Source organism: Mastomys coucha, unplaced genomic scaffold, assembly GCF_008632895.1.
Source record: "Mastomys coucha isolate ucsf_1 unplaced genomic scaffold, UCSF_Mcou_1 pScaffold3, whole genome shotgun sequence".
Taxonomy (NCBI): Eukaryota; Metazoa; Chordata; class Mammalia; order Rodentia; family Muridae; genus Mastomys; species Mastomys coucha.
Window position 1 is genome coordinate 61,546,349 of NW_022196909.1, and position 25,744 is coordinate 61,572,092.

At 49.8% G+C, this 25,744-nt stretch overlaps 2 protein-coding genes across 5 annotated transcripts in view; one reads left to right on the plus strand and one right to left on the minus strand.

Moving 5' to 3' along the window:
- Nucleotides 1-2,633: 2,633 nt before the first annotated feature.
- Prph2 (peripherin 2) lies at nucleotides 2,634-17,373 on the plus strand. The gene is made up of 3 exons (XM_031347812.1): nucleotides 2,634-3,453; nucleotides 11,701-11,947; nucleotides 15,819-17,373. Exons 1-3 carry the CDS (start codon nucleotides 2,873-2,875, stop codon nucleotides 16,029-16,031), a joined length of 1,041 nt encoding a protein of 346 aa, XP_031203672.1. The 5' UTR covers nucleotides 2,634-2,872; the 3' UTR covers nucleotides 16,032-17,373.
- A 3,137-nt stretch (nucleotides 17,374-20,510) lies between these two features.
- Ubr2 (ubiquitin protein ligase E3 component n-recognin 2) overlaps nucleotides 20,511-25,744 on the minus strand; it is an 86,262-nt gene continuing 81,028 nt past the window's right edge. For 2 of the 4 annotated variants that reach the window (XM_031348567.1, XM_031348568.1), the window contains exons 46-47: nucleotides 24,491-24,592; nucleotides 20,511-22,612 (exon numbers count right to left, since the gene is read on the minus strand). In XM_031348567.1, coding sequence (XP_031204427.1) covers nucleotides 22,471-22,612; nucleotides 24,491-24,592 — 244 coding nt within the window. In that variant the 3' untranslated portion in view covers nucleotides 20,511-22,470. The remainder of the gene's footprint in view (nucleotides 22,613-24,490; nucleotides 24,593-25,744) is intronic. The other 2 variants (XM_031348570.1, XM_031348569.1) reach the window with 1 other exon arrangement.

Sequence of the window (25,744 nt, forward strand, 5' to 3'; positions counted from 1 at the left end):
GCCCAGACCAACTTGGCTGATCTCTGGGGCCCAGATCCAGCGCTTCAAGTCAGTCCATCTACTCCACCTATGAGCTGCTGGACAGGGCGAACTGCTGGACAGGGCGAGCTGCTGGACAGGGCGAGCTGCTGGACAGGGCGGAGAAGCAGGTGCTGCAGAACCAGGAACACATTGTTGCCATCAAGGATGAAAACCTGAAGTGTAGCTGTGATTGAAACCTGCAGAGCAGCTCCAAGGAGCCTGAGACCCATGGAGGCACGGAGGAGGCCAGGGGTAGCAGAGGAGTAGGCAGAGCTCACAGTGTCCCTGGAAAAGCTAGAGAAGGACAGGCCCATGGGGAGATGCTTTTAAAAAGTGAGCTTCTCAAAATTGTAAGGAAAGACGGTGGAACAGAGCGGGATGAGTAGGGGAGAGAAGCCAAACTATGCCGCCACAGCTCACACTGTAGCCAGAAGCCTGTGGAAGTCCATGGTCTGTGCTTCCACTGACTTTTAAGGGCTAGGAAGGTTCGTTTGCAGTGGTATCGATACCTACAGACTCACAATGGAGAATGAGGGACCTAGAACTTCTGTGACTTCCCAAAATCTAGTTAGGAAGCCATTGAAGCGAACACTTAAAAATTGTGATAAGGATGCTGAAGTGCAGCTCTTCACAATTGACTTCGGGCTCTGTGTGTGTGTGTGTCTGTGTGTGTGTCTGTGTGTGTGTCTGTGTGTCTCTGTGTGTGTGTCTGTGTATGTGTGTCTGTGTGTGTGTGTGTGTCTGTGTGTGTATCTGTGTGTGTCTGTGTGTGTGTATATGTGTGTGTATCTGTGTGTATCTCTGTGTGTGTGTGTGTGTATCTGTGTGTGTGTCTGTGTGTGTATCTGTGTGTATCTCTGTGTGTGTGTGTGTGTATCTGTGTGTATCTGTGTGTGTGTATATGTGTGTGTGTGTCTGTGTGTGTGTCTGTGTGTCTCTGTGTGTGTGTCTGTGTATGTGTATGTGTGTGTGTATCTGTGTGTGTGTGTGTGTATATGTATGTGTATGTGTGTGTGTATGTGTGTGTGTGTGTGTGCATGTGTGTGTGTGTGTTAGGGGAAGGGCTCAGTAATCTTTAAGGGGCTGGCCACTGGGAGTTTGACCACGCTTCAGTAAGTTCATGGGTGTCACAAAGTGACTTGGGTTTTTTAATTTTTGTTTTTGTTTTTGTCTATTTGTTTTTTAAAGACAGGGATTCTCTGTCTCTGTCTTTAACCTGGCTGTCATGGGACTCTCTCTGTAAACCAGGCTGGCCTCGATCTCAGAAACCCACCTGTCTCTGCCTTCTGAGTGCTGGGATCAAAGGCATGCGCTACTACCACCTGACTTGGACTTTGTAATTTTATTTACTTACCCATGTGGAATGCTGGCATGGTGGCTCATTCCTGAACTCCTGCTCTAGGAGGGGTGCATGGTCTGGGCTTCCTGGGCAGCCAGTCTAGCCAGGTAGAGCCTGGCAGAGAGAAAGACACCAACACCTCTGCCCACCCCCCATCTCATGCAGAAGTACTGGCACATGCACCTGAACACACATGTACACACATGATCCTCAATATAAATGTGAGACAATTGCAAATTAAAATATCAATGTGTGCCAGGCAGTGGTGGCGTACGCCTTTAATCTCAGCACTTGGGAGGCAGAGGCAGGCGAGGCCAGCCTGGTCTACAGAGTGAGTTCCAGGACAGCTAGGGCTATACAGAGAAACCCTGTCTCGCCCCCCCACGCCCCCAAAAATCAATGTGCTACCTTTGTACCTTTGAGAATGGTGAAGATTGCCACCACGGATGGTGGCACTTTAATCTCAGCACTTAGGAGGCAGAAACAGGTGGATTTCTGAGTTCAAGGTCAGCCTAGTCTACAGAGTGAGTTCCAGGATAGCCAGGTCTACACAGAGAAACCCTGTCTTGAAAAACCAAAACCAAACAAACAAACAAAAACCAAAATCACAAAACACCCAACCACCAAAATAAGGGTGGAATCTAGAATTATTTGTTTGTGATCTTTAATCTGAGACAGAGTTTCACTGTGTAGCCCTGGCTGTCCTGGAACTCCTTTGTAGACCAGGCTGGCCTCGAACTCAAAGATCTGCCTGCCTCTGCCTCCCAAGTGCTGGGGTTGACAGTGTGTGCCACTGCTGTCTTTGTTGTCTTAACACATGTGAGTGGTTATTTTGCCTCTGTGTATGTCTGTGCATCACTTATGTGTCTGGGGCTCATGGAAGCCAGAATCGGGCATCAGATTCCCTGGAACTGAGTTACAGATGGGTGGTGGGCCACCGTGTGGGTGCTGGGAATCAAACCTGAGCTCTCTGCAAGAGCGGTTAGTGTCCTTAATCACGGAGCCATCTCTCCAATCCCTGAAGGTTTAACCTCTCATGTCTCAGACTCGCAGACCCTAGAGCACCTCACTGTGGCTTGCAGGAACTACCCAGCCTGTTCTAGGCAGCCTCCGTCCTTTAGGCTCTGGATTTTTGAGCTGAGCTGGGTCCAGCATGCATACGCACGGAGGCTCCTCCCGGCCATGTTTTGCATTGGCATAGCTTTGTCTAATGGGATGACCCCAGCTAAAGAGATTAGCGACTGCGTTGTGGATCCCACTTTTAATCCGCAGTGTTTGGACTGTCCCTCCTTGGCTGGGAAGGACTCTGAAGACTCGGCGGCCTAGATTGGCTCCGGCTACCGATACTGAGTTAACGGGGATCCCAGGCTAGGGAGGCCCCAAAATGGGCAGCTCCCTGCAGCTTGGGCCCATGGTGCTCTTCCCAAGACCCTGAGCGGTCCAGCCCCTGAGCTCATTCAGGTTAGGAGTGGAAACTGAACTGCGGGAGGCTGCGGAACCCACTTGGTAAGCATGGCGCTGCTCAAAGTCAAGTTTGACCAGAAGAAGCGAGTCAAGTTGGCCCAGGGGCTCTGGCTTATGAACTGGCTGTCCGTGTTGGCCGGTATCGTCCTCTTCAGCCTGGGGCTGTTCCTGAAGATTGAACTCCGCAAGAGGAGCGAAGTGATGAATAATTCCGAGAGCCACTTTGTGCCCAACTCCCTGATAGGGGTGGGGGTCCTATCCTGTGTCTTTAACTCTCTAGCTGGGAAGATCTGCTATGACGCCCTGGACCCCGCCAAGTACGCCAAGTGGAAGCCCTGGCTGAAGCCGTACCTGGCTGTCTGTGTCTTCTTTAATGTCATCCTCTTCCTCGTGGCTCTCTGCTGCTTTCTGCTGCGGGGCTCGCTGGAGAGCACCCTGGCTTATGGACTCAAGAATGGGATGAAGTATTATCGGGACACGGACACCCCAGGCCGGTGCTTCATGAAAAAGACCATCGACATGCTCCAGATTGAATTCAAGTGTTGTGGGAACAACGGCTTCCGGGACTGGTTCGAGATTCAGTGGATCAGCAATCGCTACCTGGACTTCTCTTCTAAGGAGGTCAAAGAGTGAGTAGCCGCCACTCCCACCAGGTCTTCCATTCCCCAGCTTGCCCAGTCCCTTCGCCTCTATCGGGTATAGAACGGATATTTGGGTAAGGAGGGATTATGCTGGACCACATAACATTGCCAGCAGCCTGGTGTCTGGCCGCCTTCTGCTCCAGCTTTATATCCGGCTGAGGTGGGAAAGGTGTGGAGTGAAGTAAATATGCCTAGATAGATGGGAATCACCAGGAGGAGAGCCAGAACATGGGCCCCTTCCTACAGTGAGAAGGGGGTCTTCAGAGCTTATCTTCTATCCGAGGTGGCACCTGTCATAGAACCGACGTTTCTTGGTTTGCACCTCAGTTTCCCAAGCTTTTGACAAGGCCAAAGGTGCCTACAGGAGTCTGTCCTTGGATATGGTGAACTATCTTCCGATTATTCGGGGTGGGAGGGCAGACAGTTCTGGGTGGGCTTCTTTCTGGCTTTGTTGTCATCTAACATGTGACTGGTCACTGTCTCTCTACCAATATTTCAAGGAAAGATACTGGAACGTGTGATCCTAGAGTACTTTTCCTGGTCTGTCTATGCCTGGTATACAGCAGGTGCTGGTTAAATGCCTGCTTGTTTGTTCTGGTCTTTCTCTTTCTTCCTTTTTTTTTTTTTTTTTTTTTTTTTTTTTTTTTTTTTTTTTTTTTTTTTTTTTTATTCAGGGTCGTATGTAGTTTGGCCACCTGGAACTCCTTATGTAGACTAGACTAGTCTTGAATTCAGAAGGATCCTTCTATTTCTGCCTTTCAAGTGCTGGGATTAAAGGCATGTGCCACCATGTCCCATGCGTTGTTATCTGTGTGCCTGTATACAGTGTGTGCAGAGGGCAGCGGATGGCTGCAGGGAGTCCGGTCTTTCTTGGCATGGTGGTCCTAGCACTTCCTCTCAGGCGGGCATGTGCAGCATAGCAAGCCCTATTCTCCACATAGAATAGGTGCTGGCACAGCACAGCTAAGTTTTCCCAAGGTACGCTTGGTATGTGTGAAGATGAAGTCCTGTGGTAGGGAGGAGAGCTTTGCCCTTAGCTCCGGTGGCTCTTCTACGGTGGCTCTTCTCCCGAGGATGCTCTCTAGGGAGGGGCATGCTCTGTGACACACCCTGGCTGACATCCCAGGGGAGTGATCCAGCCAGGTTTTTTTTTTTTTTCCTCCTTCCTTTGAGTAACTGGCATATCCCTTAGGGTCTTGAACTGGCAGGCACCTCAGCAGCAAGCGCTCGAAACCCAGGGGTTCCTGGGTGGCTGGCATCTAGCTCAGATAAGTCTTTGCTCCCCGGGTGGAGGGGAGCCCAGTGAAGGTCACTGCTTGGCTGTCATCTTCTCTGTGGAAGGAGATTACAGCCACAAATCCCCAGGCAAGGAGAGGATTGTGGCTAGCTCTGCCCTTCGGATGACAAGTCTTGGGGGACAGGGCAGGAGGGCGGGATCTGCATAAGCCACCTAGGAGGAAATGAAGCCAGGGGACAAGTAGAACTCTTGGGCATAAGAGAGGGCTAAACCCAGGTGAAAGAGGCTTTCATTCATCTCTGGCAATTTTCTCGTTTCTTTTTCTAATGTGGACTCCAGATGGAGTCTCTTCTCTTTTTTTTTCCTTTTCAAATTGACTGAGTTTCACAGGTGTCTAATGTGGTTTCTTTTTTAAAGATTTATTTATTTATTTCATGTATATGAGTACACACTGTAGCTGTACAGATAGTTGTGAGCCTTCATCTGGTTGTTGGGAATTGACTTTTAGGACCTCTGCTCACTCTGGTAGACCCTGCTCGCTCCGGTCGCCTTGCTCGCTCAGGCCCAAAGATTTATTTTTTATTATAAATAAGTGCACTGTAGCTGTCTTCAGACGCACCAGAAAGGGCGTCAGATCTCATTATGGGTGGTTGTGAGCTACCATGTGGTTGCTGGGATTTGAACTCAGGACCTCTGGAAGAGCAGACGGTGCTCTTACCCACTGAGGCATCTCCCTAGCCCCATCTAATGTGTTTTGATCACTTCCACCAATGCCCTTCTAAGCCCCCACCTCACCCTTACTCCCTCCCAGTTTTAAGTTCTCTCTCAAATAAATGGAGTCTAGTCACTGCTATCTTCCCTTCCCCCTCCCTCTTTCTTCTCCCTCCGTCCTTCCCTCTTCCCTCTCCTTTCCTCCCTCTCCCTCTCCCCCTTCCCTTTCTTCCCCCTCTTCTTCCTTTCCTGGCGGAGGCAGGAGCTATCCTTTCAGCTCCCTCTGTTGGGGCCATGTCTTTCCCTTAGAGCCAGTCTTTGAAGAACAATATAAAAGTTTCTTTGTAACTCAAAAGTTCCTTTTGCTTTGAGAGTAGAGAAATGACCCAGGTCACTCTGCTCCCAAGACCAGGGGACCCAAATTTCCAAGTGGACATTTAACTCAGTCAGAACTACTTCAGTGGGACTGGCAAGGTAGCTCGGTGGGTGAAGGAAGGTTCTTGCTGCCGAGTCTGACAGTGCGACTTCGATGCCACACAGTAAGAGAGCTCACTCTAGCAAGTGTCCCCTGACTTCCTCTCAAACGCTGAGGCATGCTTGGGCCCCACCAAAATAAATAGTATGTTTTAAAAAAAAATACTTTAAAATTTTACCTCTGTGTTCCATATCATCTTGCTGGGTCACAATTATCTTAATCCCATTGTCCTGGGGGAAAATTTCGCTACTGTGCACACTGAATATATGATTGATCACAGTAAGAGGCATGAAAATAGAACAAGCAGGCAGGTCTCTGAGTTCAAGGTCAATTGGGTCTATAGAGCAAGTTCCAGGACAGCCAGGGCTACAGAGAAAAATTCTGTCTTAAAACAAACAAACAAAACCAAAACCAAACATACAAACTAATGAACAAAAACAATAAAAAAGGAAGAGGAAATCCTGACTTTTGTAAAGTTTGTTTATTTGTATTTTGAGACCTCAGGCCCTGAGAAGTAGTCTGCATTTATTTTCTGGATTCTCGTCAGCCTTAGGGTAAGATTCTGATGGCAGGGACGAGGTCAGAAAAGGGGGGGTGCATGTGACTAGCCACAAAAAGCTTTAAAAAGAAATTTAAAATAACATGTATGTATGTATGTATGTATGTATGCATGTATGCATGTATGCATGTCTGTCTGTCTGTCTGTATTTAGTGGAGGTATGGAGAGGTGCATGTGCCACAGTTTGTAGAAGTTGGAGGATAACTTGAGTGTTGGTGCTTGATGTCAGTACCTTATATAGCAAAGAGGTGCCCCACCAAACCAGAGCTGCCGCTCTTAGGTGCCCCACCAAACCAGAGCTGCCGCTCTTAGGTGCCCCACCAAACCAGAGCTGCCGCTCTTAGGTGCCCCAACCAAACCAGAGCTGCCGCTCTTAACCTTCCCTCCGCAGCCCCAGTTCTGCTAGCTGTCCTGAAGGCTGTAACTGTGCCTTTGCATCCCTCCTCAGCTGGGTGTCCTGGAAGGGCCTGGAAGAAGAGAAGTACTGTGTTGTCCCTGCTGGACGTCTGCAGAGGGAGGAGCCAAGGCTGGGAATGACCTCAGTCCTCAGGAACACGAATCTGTTCCCAGCCAGAGCTTCTTTTATCTCATTTTAGGACCAAGACTCTTTCATCAGATTGGGGTGTTGGGTCCCAAAGAAGGACCCCAATTTAGCACAGGGGTGGAAGGGCCGAGTTCCAGGTGGGACTTCCCTGGGCACACAGCTCTGCCCCCTATCCCTGTGTCACCTTGCTTGTTTACTTAGGGCCTGCCCTCCTTTCCTCTGGCAGATTAGGGCCCCACTCACTTCCTAAGACAAAGCCAGGTCGGTGCAGAGCTCCTTAGGGGTGAGCTGGCTATTTATATCAGAGTAGTTCCCAGGCTATAAAGGTACTCTGCTTGGGGGTGGGAGTGTGGGCGTGTGGGGGGTGTGGCATTAGGTCTTGAGCCTGCGTTCTAGGCTACCCCACGGCCAGGGCAGTCCAACATTTTCAAGGCAGCCTGCAGACTGTTCTGGAGAAACACGGACTTTAGTGGGTGACTTGGTCTATCAGTAGGGAAAGAGAGTGAGTGCGGTGGGATTCAGGCATCCTGTGACTTAATCCTACTGAAGGAGCAGAGGGACGGCTGGGGAACTGGGGTCATTCCCTTGACCTCTGACCTTTGGTAACCCATCTAAAGAGTGAGACTCTAAGAAACGGTTGTGGAGAGCTGATCCTGGATGCTGTCTAGAGAGTGGGGTATACAGCAAGGAGTTAACATTCTGCCCTCTCCCCTCCCTTCTGTTTAGCTTATTTTTTTCACTTCAGGTAATGAGGAGCCAGCCAGATAAGGAATTAAATCTGTTTTCAGACAGCCCAGGTCTGAGGGAGACATGATCATGTCCTGTGGAGACCAGCAGGTTAGGAAGGAGAGGTGGGGGGTTGGGGACACTCAGGAGCCTCAGCCCCGTGATTGCTACTTCAGGCACACTTGTAGCATGTGTGAGGCAGGCGTGCAGGGGGCTCGTGCGTTGGGTGTAGGGACTCGGATGGTGCCAGGCAGTGGTTCCTGAGGTACGGGATGAGCAGAGATGATCATGGCTCTTTCTTACTTAACTGTCTCCAGGTAGCAGCCCCCGAGAAGTGGGCTTGGGGTGGTTGACGGTAGCCTTGAGCTCCATCCCTGGCTCCAGTGTAAACTGGGTGTGGTGGCACATGCCTGTGATCTTAGCACTTAGGATCAGAAGTTCAAGGTCATCCTCAGTGACCAAGGGAGTTAAAGGCCCATGTAGGAGAGAGGAAGTCAGTGGGTAACTGCTGGGGCTGGCCTTCAACTACCCGTGTGGTTTTAGATGAGACTGTCTTTGCCAGGGTCCCACTGCCTTCTCTACAGAATCGCCTGGTGGTTCTCCAAGATCCTCTTCAGAGGGCTTTACGTGGGAAGGGGGCAGGGTTTTCTGAAAGCTTAGTCAAATGTGTTACTTGTATTACCCACGAGCCTGTGAGGTGATGTGCTCACAGCCACCCCACACATGTCCAGAAAGGACCAGCATCAGGGGACAAGTGGCACTGCAGTCTGTTCTCTATCAAACACACACCTGTGCCTGGGAATACTAGAAACGGCTTCAGGGGAATAGATGTGCAAGCTCCAGGGACAGCCTGCAAGAACAGCGCCTGAGTGTGGGGGCCTTGGCTTTGAGTAAAGCCAGTTGAGGGTCTTGGGTGCTTGGAGGGAGGAAACATCTTAGAGACTAAATTCTGCTCAGTGTGCTCAGGGCCACGGGCCTTCAAGAGGGGAGGGGTGAAGAGATGGGAGCCTTTGCCGGCCTCAGCCTCATGACTACCCATCTGACCCCCATTTCCTTGGGGTAGACTTGAGAGGCAGGTGTGCAGGCATCACCTCATCTTAAGGGCACTTGAGGGCCCTGCCAACACCCCTCCCGGCTGCCTTCCTGCCCTGTCCTACCGTCACCAGGACTGGCCTAGTACTGGATGGGCCATGCACTGAACTCAAGCCCCAGGAGCTTGGCAGAAGCAAGATCTGGCTTATGCCGCCCTGTGTACAAAGGCATCATCAGGGAGATGGCTCGTCAGCAGCCAAGGCTTCTGTAGCCCCTGCCTCCCTCCCACGGGGCAGTGAGCCTGCACACTCCTGCCTTGGAGAGAATCTTGCCCTGCAGCTACCCTCAAAGACCAAGAACAACAGCTACTAGCTTACGAGTGATCCATCCCTGTGAAGTCATTTCACAACCTGATGTGGGCTCCCCAGTAATTGGGGTGTCTCTTCCTTGACCATTGCCCTGCTAGGCACCCTTTGCACATGCGCTCGCCCTTACTTTGTATTTGGTGTGTGCCATGCCCCCTTCAAGCATTTTTTCCCCTGTCTCTTCACATAATCGTCATGGCATAAGGAAGCCGAGGCAGGCCAGGATTAAGAAATTTGTCTGAAGGGCAAAAGCTGGTCTGTACAGAGCAGGAGTCAAAGCCAGCGGTCAGTTCTCTCTTACCTGTCCCACGCCTGTGCCACCTAGTGTCACCTATTTGTTAGGTAGTGCACCCTGCCCATGAATAATGTCAGGACTGAAGGACATGTGGACATATGGCACAACCCACGCCACCATGTGCAGCCTACCTAGAGACTTAACTAATCTCTATGGGTGGAAGGCAGCCGAGCTGGCAGCTTGTAGAAAAGGCCCACAGGCGGACCCTAGGGCAAGGGATCTTCTTGGAAAGAGAAGTGTAAATTCAGGTAAGTCAGAGGGGGCAGGTGAGATGGCTTAGTTGGGGGAGGGGCGGGAGGGAGTTGTCGCCACAAGTTGTCCTCTGACCTCTGCATGGTCATGATACAGGTGTGTGCACACAGTAACAGATGTAAGAAAAACTTACCATGGAAAGTAAGAAACTGATGAAACTGATTCCCTTAATAATGATAACAACAACAATGATGATGATGATGACGGCGATGATGATAATGATGATGAGAATCTCACAAAACTCTGAGGTACTATTCATCTGCTTGGTCTACAGAGATCAGAGCTTGGACAGACTGGTGTGGTCCAGGTTGTCTCTCCCATGGCTGGCTGGATACCCAGTACAGCCTCTGAAGGGGTCACCCACAGACACAGGCACTTATATAGATTTACCATCTATATTCCACCTGAGCAAACCTATGGGCTGTACAGGCCACCCCAACAGCAAGCTGCCACAGATGCAGCTCACTGAAATAAAAAAGATAAAAAAAAAATCCAGGACGCTCTCCATTGATGCATGAGGAAAGATCTCTAAGGTTTAAGGCCAGCATGTAAGGCAATGGTGTGGGCTTTTCTGTTTTTAAAAACAATGAACTCTTATCATCATCATCATCGGTATGTGTGCCTGTGGTGTGTGTCTATGGGTGTGCATATTCTGCAGTGTGAAGGTCAGAAGACAACTTGTGGAAAAGTTTTCTCTCCCACGTGGTCTTGGTGATCAGATTCGGTTCACCAAGCTCAGCAAGCCCCATTACCCACTGAGCCATCTCACCAGCCCAATGTGAGCTCTTTCACATGAGGGTTTGAAGACTTTTTTATTTTATTTTATTTTTTTGAGACAGGGTTTCTCTGTATAGTCCTGGCTGTCCTGGAACTCACTCTGTAGACCAGGCTGGCCTCGAACTCAGAAATCTACCTGCTTCTGCCTCCCAAGTGCTGGGATTAAAGGCGTGCGCTGCCACCACCTGGCAAAGACTTTATTTTATGTATGAGTATGAGGGTGTGTGGGCATTCATGCACGAGAATGCATGGGTGTGTGTGGAGCACTGAGGATAACCTCGTGACCTCAGGTGTTGTTCTCCTCTTCCTCCTCCTCCTCCTCTTCCTTCTCCTCCTCATCTTTCTCTTCTTGAGACATTGTCTCTCATTGGCCTGGAACTTGTCAATGAGGCTACTCATTGGAGCTAGCCAATGAGTTCCAGGAATCCATCTGCCTGAGTCCCTAAAGCCCAAGCCGCCACATCAGCAGACTGAATTCAGGTCCTTGTGCTTGCACGGCCTAGCTCTTTACTAAGAAGGCTATCTCTTTAGCCTTTGTTTCTGTATTTATCTCTGGAGACAGCCTTTTGTAATCTGAGCTGGCCCTGAATGCATGGTGTAGCCGAGGTTAACCTTAAACTGACCCTGCTGCCTTCACCTCCCAAGAGCTGGGAATACAGGGTGCTCCACCATGCCAGTGTGCTGCTGGAAGAATTTTTGCCAAACCCTAGTCAGGCAGCATGTACAGTTCATGGGGCAGGAAGGATCTTTCACTGTAGAGCTTTCTCTGGGATTGTGGATCACTGTGAGGGCACAGCAGACCCTAAAGACACATGAATTAATACAGACATGCGGAGTGGCTGGGAGCTTATGCCTGGCAGCTTAGAGAGCAGAGGATAGAGCCGTGCCTTTCAAAGTGAGTGAGCAGATTCTGCTGTTAGGGTATTTCCAGAGGTGAGGCCTGTGCCAGTCCCCAGCCCCCATGCCCTGCCTCTGCACAGGCCCTGAGGCAGAGCAGGCCTTGGTCATGTGTGATCTATGAGGGGGAGAGATGGTTGGTGAAGGGACGAGGGTTTAAATCCTGCCTCTACCTTCTAGAACGTCCACTCCAGGAAGGCTGGGATAGGTTCGCTGTTCTAGTCGTAGTTCCTAGTACAGCGGCTGGCATGTGGTGGGTGTTCATGGGTTGTGCATGAATGAAAATTCCAGGTTCTCAGGGCATGGGAGGACCTGCTGCTTGGTGAGATGTCCCCGGAGCCTGAACCAGCCCATTTCTCTTCCAGTCGCATCAAGAGCAATGTGGATGGGCGGTACCTGGTGGATGGCGTCCCTTTCAGCTGCTGCAACCCCAGCTCACCAAGGCCCTGTATCCAGTACCAGCTCACCAACAACTCTGCGCACTACAGCTATGACCACCAGACCGAGGAGCTCAACCTCTGGCTTCGGGGCTGCAGGGCCGCCCTGCTGAATTACTACAGCAGCCTCATGAACTCCATGGGCGTTGTCACACTTTTCGTCTGGCTCTTTGAGGTAGGCCCACAGAGGACAGGGAAAGGGAGCCTGCCAGACTTGGGTTTAACATGGTGAAGCCAGACCTGGTGAACAAACCTACAGGGTCTCATGTAATCTAGGCTAGCTTTGAACTTTATATGTAGCCAAGAACAGCCCTGAATTCCTTATCTTTCCAAGTACCAGGAAGCAGGTGTCCACTACCATGCCTGGAATCTTTCGGTGGTTGAGACATACCCTAATTATGTTCTCCACACTGCCCTTGAATTCATGATCTTTTTTTAGTATCCCCCCAAAAACTGGGATCACAGATGTGCCATCATGCCTGGTGTCATTACTTACAAAAAATACTTAGGTAAAAATCAACATAAAATTGAACTTTTCTTTTTTCTTTTTAAAGATTTATTTATTGTTATATGTAAGTACACTGTAGCTGTCTTCAGACACACCAGAAGAGGGCATCAGATCTCATTACAGATGGTTGTGAGCCACCATGTGGTTGCTAGGATTTGAACTCAGGACCTATGGAAGAGCACTCAGTGCTCTTAATCACTGAGCCACCTCTCCAGCTCCCGAATTTTTCTTTTTTCTTTTTTTCCTTTTCTTCTTTTTGAGATAGGGTCTTTCTATATATAGACCTGGCTATCCTGAAACTCTCCATGTAGACCAGGCTGGCCTCAGACTTACAAAGATCTGCCTGCCCTCACCTCCTGAGTGCTGAGATTAAAGGCATGTGCAAAATTAAACCGTTACATACAGTAGCATGTATCCACCACCTCAACCTAGTTCTAAAACATTTAATTCATCCCCTCCGGATCCCAAGAACTAAAGAGTAATACTCAGCACCGCAGCCCACGGTGGCCCATGTCCGGTGACCCATGGCGGTCCACCGTGGCCCACGCCCAGTGACCCACGTGTCACTGAACCTGTGTTTGTACCTATTCTGGACACCTATTGTGCATGGACAGATGGACAGATGGATAGAAGGGCAACAGCACAGCCTCTTAGGCTTAGCTTTTCACTTCACATAGGGACTACTGGGAGTCTCCGTGCAGTGTCTGTATGGATTTGTACTTTTGAAGAGTCTAGTTGGTGTTTACACACTGGTCTAACCTTATGTCATCTGTAAGGCTCAGTTCCCTTTTCTGTAGTTTCTTGAAGCTCAGTCCTCCCCCCCTGTGCCCCTCCCCTCCCATATCTATAACTTTCCCTTGTCCAAATAATCCTTGAAGGAAGGAAATGCTAACCCTGGTGCTGGGAGCTGTTCTAGGTGCTGAACAGGCCACAAACTACTAGGGGGTGTGAATTTATGCTGCATGCGTGAGAAAACCACATTCCCAAACCAAAAGGTAGCAAGACAGAAACATTACCCGAGGAGGTTTCTTTCTATTAGAGAAGATTTCTTGGATCTCTCTTCTACATGGACAAGGACAAGGTACATCTACACACCCCTTCTAAGCCACCATGGGAAATAACAGGGTGGCTGGACCACATCCGAAAGCTTTTGATGTCAACGCAAAGGCAGCACATCATGGCCATTTCTTGGCTTGATGACACCCTGAGGCAGTGTTGGGGATGAGTGTCATGAGGGGAGCAGCTAACTACCGGGTTGACAGTCACTAACCTAAGATCCATGACAAGATCAAGACGCCTGTCCTAGAAGGCTGCAGTGGAGCACCCACCCAGTCGCCTTCCAGCTCAGGGCTGCTGGAACCCAGCTCACAGGGACCAGTTCATGGGGAACAGAGTCTGAACACCCTCAACTTCTAGGGAGCACAGCTGTCACAGGCAGTAGGCTGCTGGAGCTTCGGGCAGCGATGTAACTTTAGCCTTGACCTCTTGTGTGTCACAATCCAGTCAGGAGATGATCAAGCGTGGACAAAAGGGCAGACCGCTACCAAGTTCAGAGTCCACGGTGTGGCAGGTCTCCCTCAGGGGGAAGATAGCTTTTCCCATTGTAAACCATGTTAGGAAACTTTCAACAGGCAATAATAATACCTAAAACTGGCCAGTCACTATCATTAGACACGCCTACAGTTAAACACACCCCCGTGCACCCACTGTTAGATGTTTGGTGAGGTCTGGTCACCACCCCGTGTGCTCTGGGGCTGGGGTGTGGAGGATATCCTATGTATGGGAGGAGGGGGACAGTCCCATTCTTAGGAAACAGCATGGAGCTGCACAGGAAGCTTGAGCTTGCACAGAGGTAAGTAGTGAGTGGAAAAGGGAAAAAAAAATGGTACCAAACAGCTGACAGCTCTACCTGGCCTGTGAGGTGCGCGTAAGGTGTGCTCTGCACATACAAGATCCCATGCTATCCACAGGAGGCAGCTTCCACCTGAAAATCTGCAAGCCAGAAGATGCAGTAATTGTCTCCTCTTTGAGCCTCACAGCCACTTATGTGCAGGCTGGTAGGCCAATCCAGATGCTTTAGGACCCAGAGTCTGCCACCACAGCCGCTAGTGCAGAAATGCCCACAGCTGGAGACCAGCATCCATTCACTACTCCACTGCAGATGGCTGGAGACCAGCATCCACTCATTACCCCACACCCAGGGTGTGCAGAAGAGGAAACAAATTTTTTTTTTTTTTGGTTTTTCGAGACAGGGTTTCTCTGTGTAGCCCTGGCTGTTCTGGAACTCACTCTGTAGACCAGGCTGGCCTCAAATTCAGAAATCCACCTGCCTCTGCCTCCCAAGTGCTGGGAGGCAGAGGCATGCGCCACCACTGTCTGGCCACAATTTTTCACCTTTTTAGATTTACCTTATGTGTATTTTGCCTGCCTGTGTGGATGTGCATCATGTGCTCATCTGGTGCCAGTGGAGGTCAGGAGAGGGCGTCAGATCCCACGGAACTCGAGTGACGATGGTTCTGAGCTGCCCTGTGGGTACTGTGAACCAAACCTGTGTCTTCCACAAGAGCAAGTGCTCTGGACTGCTGAGCCGTTGTCTTCCAGCCCCAGAAGTGACTCCTTTGTTGTTCTGAGACAAGATCTCTCTACATAGACCAGGCTGTCCTCAAACTCACAGAAATCTACCTGCCTCTGCCTCCTGAGTGATGGGATTAAGGGCATGCACCACCATGCCTGGCCTGGGAGTAAGCTTTAAGAAGGTTCTATGTGCGTGTGTGTGTGTGTGTGTGTGTGTGTACTTGTTTGGACATATGAGGGCCATGGCACACTTGTGGAGGGCAGAGCACAACTTGCAAGAGTCAGCTTTTTCCTTCCACTATGGGGAACTCAAACAAAAGTTGATTCTTGGCAACAAGTCTCTACCCATGAAGCCATCCAGCTAGCCCAGGAAGTGACCTTGTGACCCCGTCCAGTAAAGCTGCTGACATTCTTTTTTTTTTTTTTTAAAGATTTATTTATCGTTTTATATATAAATACACTGTAGCTGTCTTCAGACACACCAGAAGAGGGCATCAGATCTCATTACTGATGGTTGTGAGTCATCATGTGGGATTTGAACTCAGGACCTTGGAAGAGCAATCAGTGCTCTTAACCACTGAGCCATCTCTCCAGCCCCAGCTGCTGCCATTCTTATGGACAAAGAAATACACCATGACAGGGTGGGACATGGAGTGAAGGACTGGTGCATTCAGTGTGGTGGGGGAAGGGCAGGAAGAAGGGGAGTATGGCACAGTACAGGTCGCTTACGGTCGGCTCTGGATTCACAGGCAACCGAGGCGCCATAATGATCTAGGCAGAGAACATCAAATGTTCTAAACACCATAAAGGGGCTGGAAGGGAGGCCAGGGTGAGATGGGTCGCAATGGGACAATCAGTTCAAGCACCACATCCAGGGAGAAGTGAGCTGCTGCCGCTCACACTGTCCTAACAGCCCTCCTAGCTCTGCCTCATGCCTGTTCTAAGTCTCTGTTCTCCCTACCAGGTGAGCATCACTGCCGGACTCCGCTACCTCCACACAGCGCTGGAGAGTGTGTCCAACCCGGAGGACCCCGAGTGTGAGAGCGAGGGCTGGCTGCTGGAGAAGAGCGTGCCAGAGACCTGGAAGGCCTTTCTGGAGAGCTTTAAGAAGCTGGGCAAGAGCAATCAGGTGGAGGCTGAAGGTGCAGACGCAGGCCAGGCCCCAGAGGCTGGCTGACAGCCCGGGGCCTCTCCCCTCAACACCTAGTGGACTCCAGGGACTGTGGCTACCCCTTTGTCCACCTGAAAGTCTAAATTTCCCAAGAAAGCTGGTCACCTACTGACACTCCTTGATGTGGGCTTTGAAGTTCAGGGTCTTTAGGGCATGCTACAAACATTTGTGAAATGGCTGCCTCAATTGTGAGTGACTCCAGTGGGCTCCAGTGGATGCCCACTCTCACAGAACTGGCCAGTCTAGGGCTCTGTCCAAGTGTGAGTCCAGCTCTCCCATAGGTGACTGGCCACACCAAGGGCCTCCCTCCTCCTCAGTAGCATCTGCCTCTTTTAAGCTCCAAGTTCTGCATCCCAGTCATCACTTGATACATAAAAACAAGGTGAAAAACCAAAACGCTAAGGGTCATGCTGTCTTTTCCTTAATGATAGGGTTAACTGGCTGGTCCCCATTTGCTTCACGTTACAAATGGGGGAGAAGCAATGATTTATTTTAAGAGTAGTGGATTTCCCCAGAGGGTTACCTCCACATAGAAACTCACAGATGGTGCAGGAGGTGAAAACTTTCCTTTAGTAAAATCCAGTGAGCGTCCCACACCTGCCCCATTCCCAGACTCTGTCACATACTCCAGCTGGCATGTCCCAGCATCCTCCACTCACAAAGTGCTGGGTGAGCCACTGCCCGTGGCTTGTCTGAGAAAGCCCCAGGTGAGTGTGCTGTCCTTGTGTGAGAGAGAAGTGACCAGTTAAGAGTCTGCCACTTGGGGACCAGGCCCTACCTCCTGGTGGGCTTGGGGACGTGGTCTCAGATGGCCACAGCGGTCCCTGTGGACTGCACTGTGGAGGAGGGCAAGGACCTCTGAGAGCTTCTGTATTCCCTGCTACAAAGCACTATGGGAATGCTTCTGGATCAAGGGAGATTCTGGGGGACAGGCTCTCCTTCTGAGCTAGCATGTGTGGGAAGCTGTGGTTTCTTCTGGGAATGACAGGCACGCTCTCAGGGGAAGCAATGATTTTGGTGGCACCAGACTGTGGTACCCAGATCACCACAGGGTTCAGCTGCTGCTGGCCTGTGCTGTGTGGCTCTAACTCTCTCAGGGGGAAGACCAGATTAGAGATGCTGGTATACCCAATGAACTATGGCCCCAGTGTTGTTTAGTATTCTGAGTCTCTCGGAGCAAGGAATGGTCCAGATGCTGAGCCAGGTGTCTGTGGCAGGGACCCTCAGGGTTCTACTGTCACCTCTCAGGAGGGCCGAGACCATGGTGAAGGGTACTCTAGACCCATTTCTAACTATGCTGTCAACAATCATATTAAGAGATATTAAAAACTGTATTGTATGAAAATCACTTCTGTTAAGTGACTGTCCCTCTATCCAACAGCACATGTCACAGGACGTCAAATTCTAGCCAGTACCTGTCTAAAAAGGCAGGGGCCAGCTCCAACAGTGCATGTCTCTCTGATCCTAGCATTTGGGAGGTAGAGGCCAGAGGATCAGTTCAATATCATCTTCTACTACATAATAAGTTCCAAAGCTAGCCTGGGGTACATGAGACCAGTCTTATAAATAGGGTTGGGGTAGGAGACTAGAGAGATGGCTCAGTGATTAAGAGTGCCTGCTGTTCTTCCAGAGGACACATGTACAGTTCTCAGCACCCATAGGTACAATTTTACAACTGCTTGTAACCCCAGCTCCAGGATCGGATTCCTTTTTCTGGCCTCGACAGGCACCCATACATGTGGCACCCTCCCATGGATGCAGACATAATAACAAAAAAAAAAACAAAAAACAAAACAACAAAAAAAACAAAACAAAACCCAAGTCTTAGCTGGGCAGTGGTGGCACACGCTTTTAATCTCAACACTCGGGAGGCAGAGGCAGGTGGATCCCTGCATTTGAGGCCAGCCTGGTCTACAGAATGAGTTCTAGGACAGCCAGGGCTACACAGAGAAACCATGTCTTAAACACCCTGTCCCCTGCAACCTCCCCCCGGCCCCCCAAATTAAGTCTCTTTTTTCCAAGCTGGATTTTTAAAACAATCATTTTCCCACATAGGTAACCGTAAGTGTCCCTGGGGCAGGGACACAGGTTATATGGTTCAGAGGTTTAGGATTAACTGCACTGGAAATAGTCTTAGGCCGCCAAGAGTTGCCAGAAAGACCTAGGCCACTCCTTCTGGTCACTTGCCAGTGCCGAGTAATACTCTGGTACCTACCAGGCTCTTCCTTATGTGACATTAGTCCCTCCTCAAGCTCATGCAAACTCACTGACAGCTGTTCCAGCGCAGCCCCAGACAGAAGCAGGGACCTCCTTCCTTTTAAAGGGTTGTGATGGGGATTTGCAGCACCCGAGCACAGACTTTTTACTACTGAGTTACATCCCCGGTCCAGACTTCTTTTTGAGAATGCGTCCCTTGTAGCCCAAGTTGTTCTGGAATTTGCTCTGTAGACTAGGCTAGCCTCAAACCCAGCCTCTTAGTTTTATTTTAACTTTTGAGATACAATCTCACCATGTTAACCCTGATTGGCCTCAAATTTGCTATGTAGACCAGCATGGTCTTGAATTTACAGAGATCTGCCAGCCTCTGGCTTCTGAGTGTTGAGATTGAAGGCCAGATCACCATGTATCTTGGCCCTGTTTTCTATTTTCAAAACAGTCTCTTAGTAAAATAACAGTTATGCTTAACGACCAGAAAGGCAGGAATACTGGGAGTTTGTAGTCTCAGTTTAAGTAGGAACCTATAACTTCTTTTGACATGCTTCCAGCTCAAAACTAAGCCACCAAGTAAACCCCAAGTAACCTCAATATGGGCTAATAAGATTACCTATGGCTCTGCTTGGCAAGCTCCCAGCCCCTCCTCACCTGGGCACCTGTCATGCTAGCCTAGCAGGTTTGCAGCTTAGCTAGAACAATCAGGGCTTCTCAGCCACTAGGCATTAGCGAAGTGGAGTTCTTGGTGGCTGTGTGTCGGGGTAGAGTTGTATCCATGGAAGGTATGAAGTCTACGCATGGGCGGGCCGGATGCGTTCTCAGTTTGTTGTGGACATGGGACTGGCGGCAGCGGGCAACATGATGGAAGGAAACTCAAGCCATTCACTCAAGGAAATAAAAACCTGGGTCCACACAAAACCCTACATAGGAGTGCTTGTAATCACAAGACGGTCACCAACCATCACCCAGGCCTTTAGCTGGTGACTGCACGGTCTGCACAGTGGATGCCATTAGCATCTAGAGGCATGTGTGACTCTCAAATGTATTCAACTTTATCTTATGTATCCCGGGCCTCAAACTCACTGTATCCTTGAGATGGCCTTGAACCCCTGATCTCCCTGTCTTTGCAGCCTACCTGCTGGGATGTAGGTTGTAAACACCACAGGAGCTTCTGCGGTGCTGGGGTTGGATCTTAGGGCTCCCCAAATGCTCAGTCACTAAACTATGTTCTCCAGCTCTAAAATGCACTGGGTGGCACAGAAGTAGGCCGGGGAGGCACCTAATGTGACTCCTATCACCTACTGTTCTGGAAGGGGTGCAGGACAGAGGAGTGAGAGGCAGCACTCGGGGCAGGGAGGAGGGGACCACAAAGGGGCATGGAGATGTGTTCTGTAGTCTGTTCCAGTTCTCAACTGTCCCGGTTAAACAACTGTGCATCTGCCAAGATGTAAAAACACCATATTCTTAAGAAGGGTTAATCTGTCTGTAAAGTATTCCTCAGTAAACATCACCAGATAAGGGTGGGGTCATTTGGATTTCTGTGAGTTGTGGCCAGCCTTGTCTAGAGTGAGTCCAGGACAGCCAAGGTTAGACATGGAAACCCTGTCTCAAAAAACCAAACCCAAACCAACCAACCAACCAACCAACCAGATAGATAGATAGATAGGCAGACAGACAGACAGACAGAGAGCCAGCAGCCAGAGGCAGCTGGCCTAGGGCAGGCGTTGGCCTTAATGATCAGGAGGTGGGAAGCCCAATGGAGATCCTGGTGTGTGACAGTGTCCTATAGAGAACTTGATGCTTTGACTCAGTCTGGTAAGAGAATTCTGAGAACACAGCAGAACTCTACTCTGAGTGCAGTTCTTTCTTTGAACACATCACAAAAGCCAAGTGTCTGGTGCTTAAGTGCGTAAGAACAAGGAGCCCAGGGAAGCAGGCCAGGCCAAACAAGAGGTCACTCACAGGGAAGCAAGGCCAAGCAAGAGGTCACTCACTCGCAGGAGGCTCCACAGACCTGCTTCCCCCTGCTCTGAGGCCCAGCAGCCCCAGACTTCCAGCTCTCATAGACCACAGCAGGAAACGTAATCGGCTGAGATAATGTGCATACTTTCCAGGAAGGTCAGTGTGGCCTGGCTAGTGGCCACAGCCGACACTAATAGTTTAAGCTTCTTAAATTTTAGGCTAATATCGATGTCCCATTTTTGCGGCAAGGTGACATAAGAAGCTTTGCTGGGGCCTTGTATGTTCGAAACGAAACGGAGAAGATGGAGGTAATTCAATGTCAACACCTAAAGCATTTATTTGAATATCTTTAAACTTTTTACATATGATACATTCCAAATTTTACAATTGTCCACAGATATTAAAATTATAGCCAATTTATTAAACATATGTTTTTCCCTGATATGGAAAGCATGTTATATAAACATTTCTACAACAAAAACATGCGGAACAAATGAAAGTAAGATGTGTTGGTAGGGAGAGGAACAAACATGACATTGCCACAGTGAGGGCTGCAGTTCCCTGGGAAGTCACTGCCCAGACCCTGACATTCCCAGGGTTAAACCCAGGGCTACCCTCTGCTAATCCCAGGCTCCTTTGTTTTCAGCCTGCTTAGAAGCAAGCTGTGCTCATGATTTTTTTTCACTTTTGGGTTGGTACCAGGGCTGAACCCAGGCCTTCATTCATACCAGGCAAGCGCTCTAGCACTAGGCTCAAGCCTAGAGATGTTCCCATAACTTTACATTTAAGCCTTGGTGAATGGAAGGTGAAGAGCCAACAGAAGCTGTGTTTAAAATCTAAAGAAACAGCATGTGTCAAAAGAAGCATCAGTTACACCCTCCACAGCCCATTCAGACTATGTCAAGGGCAGGCTAGAGGAAGGGACAGCCTGGGAGTCTAGTTTGGGCTTCCCACGGCATACCCTCTCAGTCCCGAGCCTGTCCCGCTGAAAAGCTAACTGAAGTCCATCCTTTGAAGGGGAGGCAGCTCCTCACATGATCCTGGAGACTGTGCTATGTGCATTTCTTTGAGCCTCTGGTCTGGATTTCTGACCCTCCTGAGATACCGAGGCATGGATACAGCTGAGTGGAACAGAACTTGTGGATGCTATTTGAAAGGCTGAGTGAAAGGTTCTTTGACGGTCAGAAAAGGTGAAAGCCCCTGTCTGTTCTTGGAGACTTGGAGTTCATCCCGTTGCTGAACCTGCTGTCACCATGTCTATGTGACTTCTCTGCACACGTCCCTCAGATGAGGCAAGAGGTGTGTGGTGTGCCAGAACTGTAACTGTGGCACCAAGTGGCTATAGTTCTAGAAAGGCCCCTCTTAGAATAATACCAAAAAGCACAGACGTTCGTGTGCACAGAGGAATGTCCTAGATCAGCCAGCAGACAAGCCTGAAACACACCTGATCCAGATGTGCGGCAGGGCAGGGCAGGGCAGGGCAGCTCCAAACACTGCCTTCTGGATTTTATCTGGTTGGAGACAGGGTCTCCTCAAGTTACCCAGGCTGGCCCCAAGCTAGTCTTGGACTCCTAGTGCTGCCTAAGCAGTCCAAGAGCTGGGATTGCAGGCTTGGAGCACTGCACTCAGCTGAGCTCTCACTTGTCTGCTGCGGTCTGCCTGAGGGTGCACACATGCTCTGTTTAGTCTTGGAGCAGAAGGCTACAGTCTGAAAAACTAGGAGGTCCTTTATGTTTCAAAAAGCCCTTTAATTGAGTAATGCTCTCAAAGCCAAAAGTCTTGACAAAGATAGTGAACACTGAGCATCTACAGCCATGAAATGCCAGCTGCTCTCCTGGGGAGAAGGGATCCTGTCTTCAAATTCAATTGTTTTGCTCTGGAGGCGAGGTCCGGTCACCTCAGCCTCGGGCACCAGGGTAGGACGTGTCCTCCTGACAGGCTCCAGGCTCCTTTTGGCCTGCTGGACAGCCAGCAAGGTCAACACCATCAGCAATGTGGACTGGCTCAGGCTGCTGGCAACTGAAGTAGGCAGCATCCAAAGGAACTAGACTCCTGTTTAGAAAGGGCTCAGCCCAGGGACACAGCAACAAAATCTGGCAGAAAATGACTTTCATCAGTCCCTGGAGCCAGACTAAAAAAATAAAACTGGGAAGAAAAGCTTAAATAAAGAATTTATTTCAAAATAGATTCAGTCGAACTTATTTCCCGTTGTCTTTCTGGAAAAGCCCGCTGTGTTACAAAATTCCAACTCAAGCTTTTGGTGGAGGAGCAATTATAAGTGCTGCCAGTCGATGCCGACAAGGGTCTGGTTGGCCTCCTGCGCGTGCCCAATTTCCTCTGTGATACTGTGCTGCTGCCACAGCTTCTGGATCCTTCGGAACCGCTCTTGGCATAAATGTAAAGGGTTTCCTCGTCTAGAAAGAGACACACGTCACTCAGAGGCACAGCTTATCCATCCCTCACATCCCAACCCCTCCTGTGTCAGGAAACGTACACAGCACTAGCTTCCAACTGGGCAGTTTCTGTTCAGTGCTTGACTGCAAATACAATACACATAACATACACGTGCGCGTGTGCACACACAAACACACGCACGCACACACGCATGTACAAATGCACACGCACACATGTACACGCAGGATGTTGGGAATGTGTACTGAAGAGAAAAGGTAGGTAGTCCAGTGCCACACAACTAGCCTGAGGTCAGGAAACAGGGCTGCTGGCCCAGGTCTGAGTTAAGAAGCTAAAACTCTTTATTCTGTGGGTGATGTGTAAAAAGTTCGTGGGGCAAAGGACAGGGTGGAATGATGACAGGAGAAGACAGGGGCTGTCACCTAGAAGCCTCAGCAAGGCAACCAGATGCCTGCAGCCACTGGGCCCAAGTTAACTGAGTGCAGGCTAAGCTGGGTGCCCAGGCGGCCTCTGAGCCAGAGCTAGCCATCTGCTTCTACTTTGGATTCAAGGACTTTCTTGTAGGCTTCACTCTTCAGGGCTACAGGGTGAACTGCCAGTAGGTGGCATAAGGCCCAATCTTGGCTATTCAAGCCTGGGAAATCACTCTGCTTTAACCCTTCATCCCCTGGGGGCAGGAAACTTTGGAGTAGGGCTCTGTGAGCCAGAGGGAGTCTACAGCAGAGGCAATGGCAAGGGCAGCCACACCTGCGTCAGTGTGACTCTCTTCTCCACATGTATCTTTCGGCAGTCACATCTGATCTTCTGTTACCAGGACAGGAAAGGCCTCCCTGAAGGCAGCCACGCAGGCTGGACCTGTGGGGCTCATGCTGGGGATGTGATGTGGCAACTCAAAGGAGCGGTAAGTGGGATTGAGCTGTAGTCTCTTGGCTTTCACACATCTGTCCTCTTAAAGTCTTTATTCTCATTCTCTCCCTCCTGTCCCCCTCCCCCCCCTCGCCCCAGTCTCCTTTGCCATGCGTGCACATGCGGCAGTTGGACGCACTCTCTGGAGTCGCTTTCTCTTCCATTTTCTATGGGAGTCTGTGACTGAACTCAGTCACTAGGCTCCTGCAGGCCTTTACCACACCAAACCATTGTCAGCCCTTTTGTTTATATTAAACTTAAAATTTTATTCTCAACATGTGCACATATGTGCAGAGGCATGTGCCATGCTTGGCGTGTGGAGGCCGGAGGCCAGAGCTCACCCTTTTGTCTAGGTTGGCTGGCTGATGAGCTCAGGGGCACTAGGGTGACAGAATGTCAGGGAACCTGAATACAAGCCCTCTCAGGCTTTGGAGGCAAGCACTTTATCCACCGAGTTATCCCCTCAGACATTTGAAAAGAATCGATTTTTTTCTGTTTACACATGAGTGGCCATGCACATGTTGGGTGTGCTCATGGCTGTGTGCACACTCAGGCAGAAGCAGGAGCCACCCTCAGGTGTCGTCCTTAGTCACTTGCCACTGTGCTTCCTGAGAGAGTCTGTTGCTTTTTGTCTGAGCTCACTGACTTGATGAGGAATACCTCCCTCTCCCCGCACCTTTACCACCTCAGCACTGGGGTCACAAGTGTGCAGCACACACTCAGCCTTTACACATGTCCTCACACCCGCATGGCAGACACTTTACCAACCAAGCCCTCTCTCGACCCACTCCTGGCTTTCCCAAGGTGGCAAATGAACAGCAAAGCAGGAGCCAGGTAACCTCCTTGAGAACGAGTCCACGGGTGACAAGCCACCCCCAGCCGACTCAGGACTCCCTCCCTGCTCATCATGCTCTTCCTGAAGGAAGTGTGTTGAGGCTCAGCCTCAGTCTTCCTAGCCCAGGCTGGGTCCTTACCTGAGCCCCTGGTCAGTCTCCCCATAGTCGTCAAGGTAAGGAGGAGAATAAAAACATCCTTTGGTTTTGCCAGCTAAAAATAGCACCTGACATTCCCGCACTCTGTGGAGAGAGCATTCATCATTGTACACTGATGTAAGTAACAGTGTGTTGAGTCAACTCAAAGAGAAAGGGCTTACGTAAGGAATTAAATGCATGCGAGCACAGGTCAGGAGCCCTGATCACATGTGAGATTGTGTTACTTACTGAAAAGGACTGTATCTAGCTGTGGTGCGGCTCAGCTTTAACACACGCCTTTGCCCCTCTGGCTGGAATACAGACTCGCCTTTAGGACCTACCTTTAATTCCATAGTTTGTAGAAGGAAACACCCATGTTTGAAATTGATGTCTAATTGAATGGCAGGCAGAATGATGAATCAGGGAAAGATTCGACAGAATAGGATCTGCCTAGCTCTCTTGAGGAGAGAGAGGAAGCTACTTAAGAGAGAGAGAGAGAGCAGTGCAGAGGCAGAGGGAAGACAGAGAGAAGGCAGTTTTACTGGGAGAGTTTTACAGAGATAGGGTGAAGACAGAACAAGCCAGACACAGATGAATACAGAACGAGTCAGAGAATGATAGATTGGCAAAGGTAGTACAAGGTCAAGCAGAGCAATTCAGAAGCCAAGAGAAGTTAGAACCAGCCAGTCAGACCTAGGAAGAACTAGAAAGGGGTGAGCTTAATCAGCAGAAAGTATCAGGAGGCTGAAAACACTGTAGGCCTAGATAAGATTGTATGGAAGCTAGAAGCTCCCAGGCCTAGGCCTAGGTTAGCAGACAGAGGCAGTGAGCCTCCTAGACAACAATTACTACAGGAGAACAAGAGACTCTTTACACAGGTCTTTAGGGGAAGCACGGTGCTGGACTGTGCCTGGCAATGACAAGCTGCAATTGCACACAGTGAGTCTGTGTCGAGAACCCTGGGCTCCAAGCGTAGAATTTCAAACAAGTAAGTGTGGGGAAAGACAGCTAACTCCTAAACATAAAACACTACTGATCTTTTCCCCACTATTATGAGAAAATTATTCTTTAAAAAAATGATGCACAGGGGCTGACTGCTCTTCCGAAGGTCCTGAGTTTGGATCCCAGCAACCACATGGTGGTTCATAACCACTCGTAATGAGATCTGACACCCTCTTCTTGTGTCTGAAGACAGCTACAGTGAATTTTGCCGGAGCAAGTGGGCCCGGCAGAGGTCTTAAGTTCAATTCCTAATAG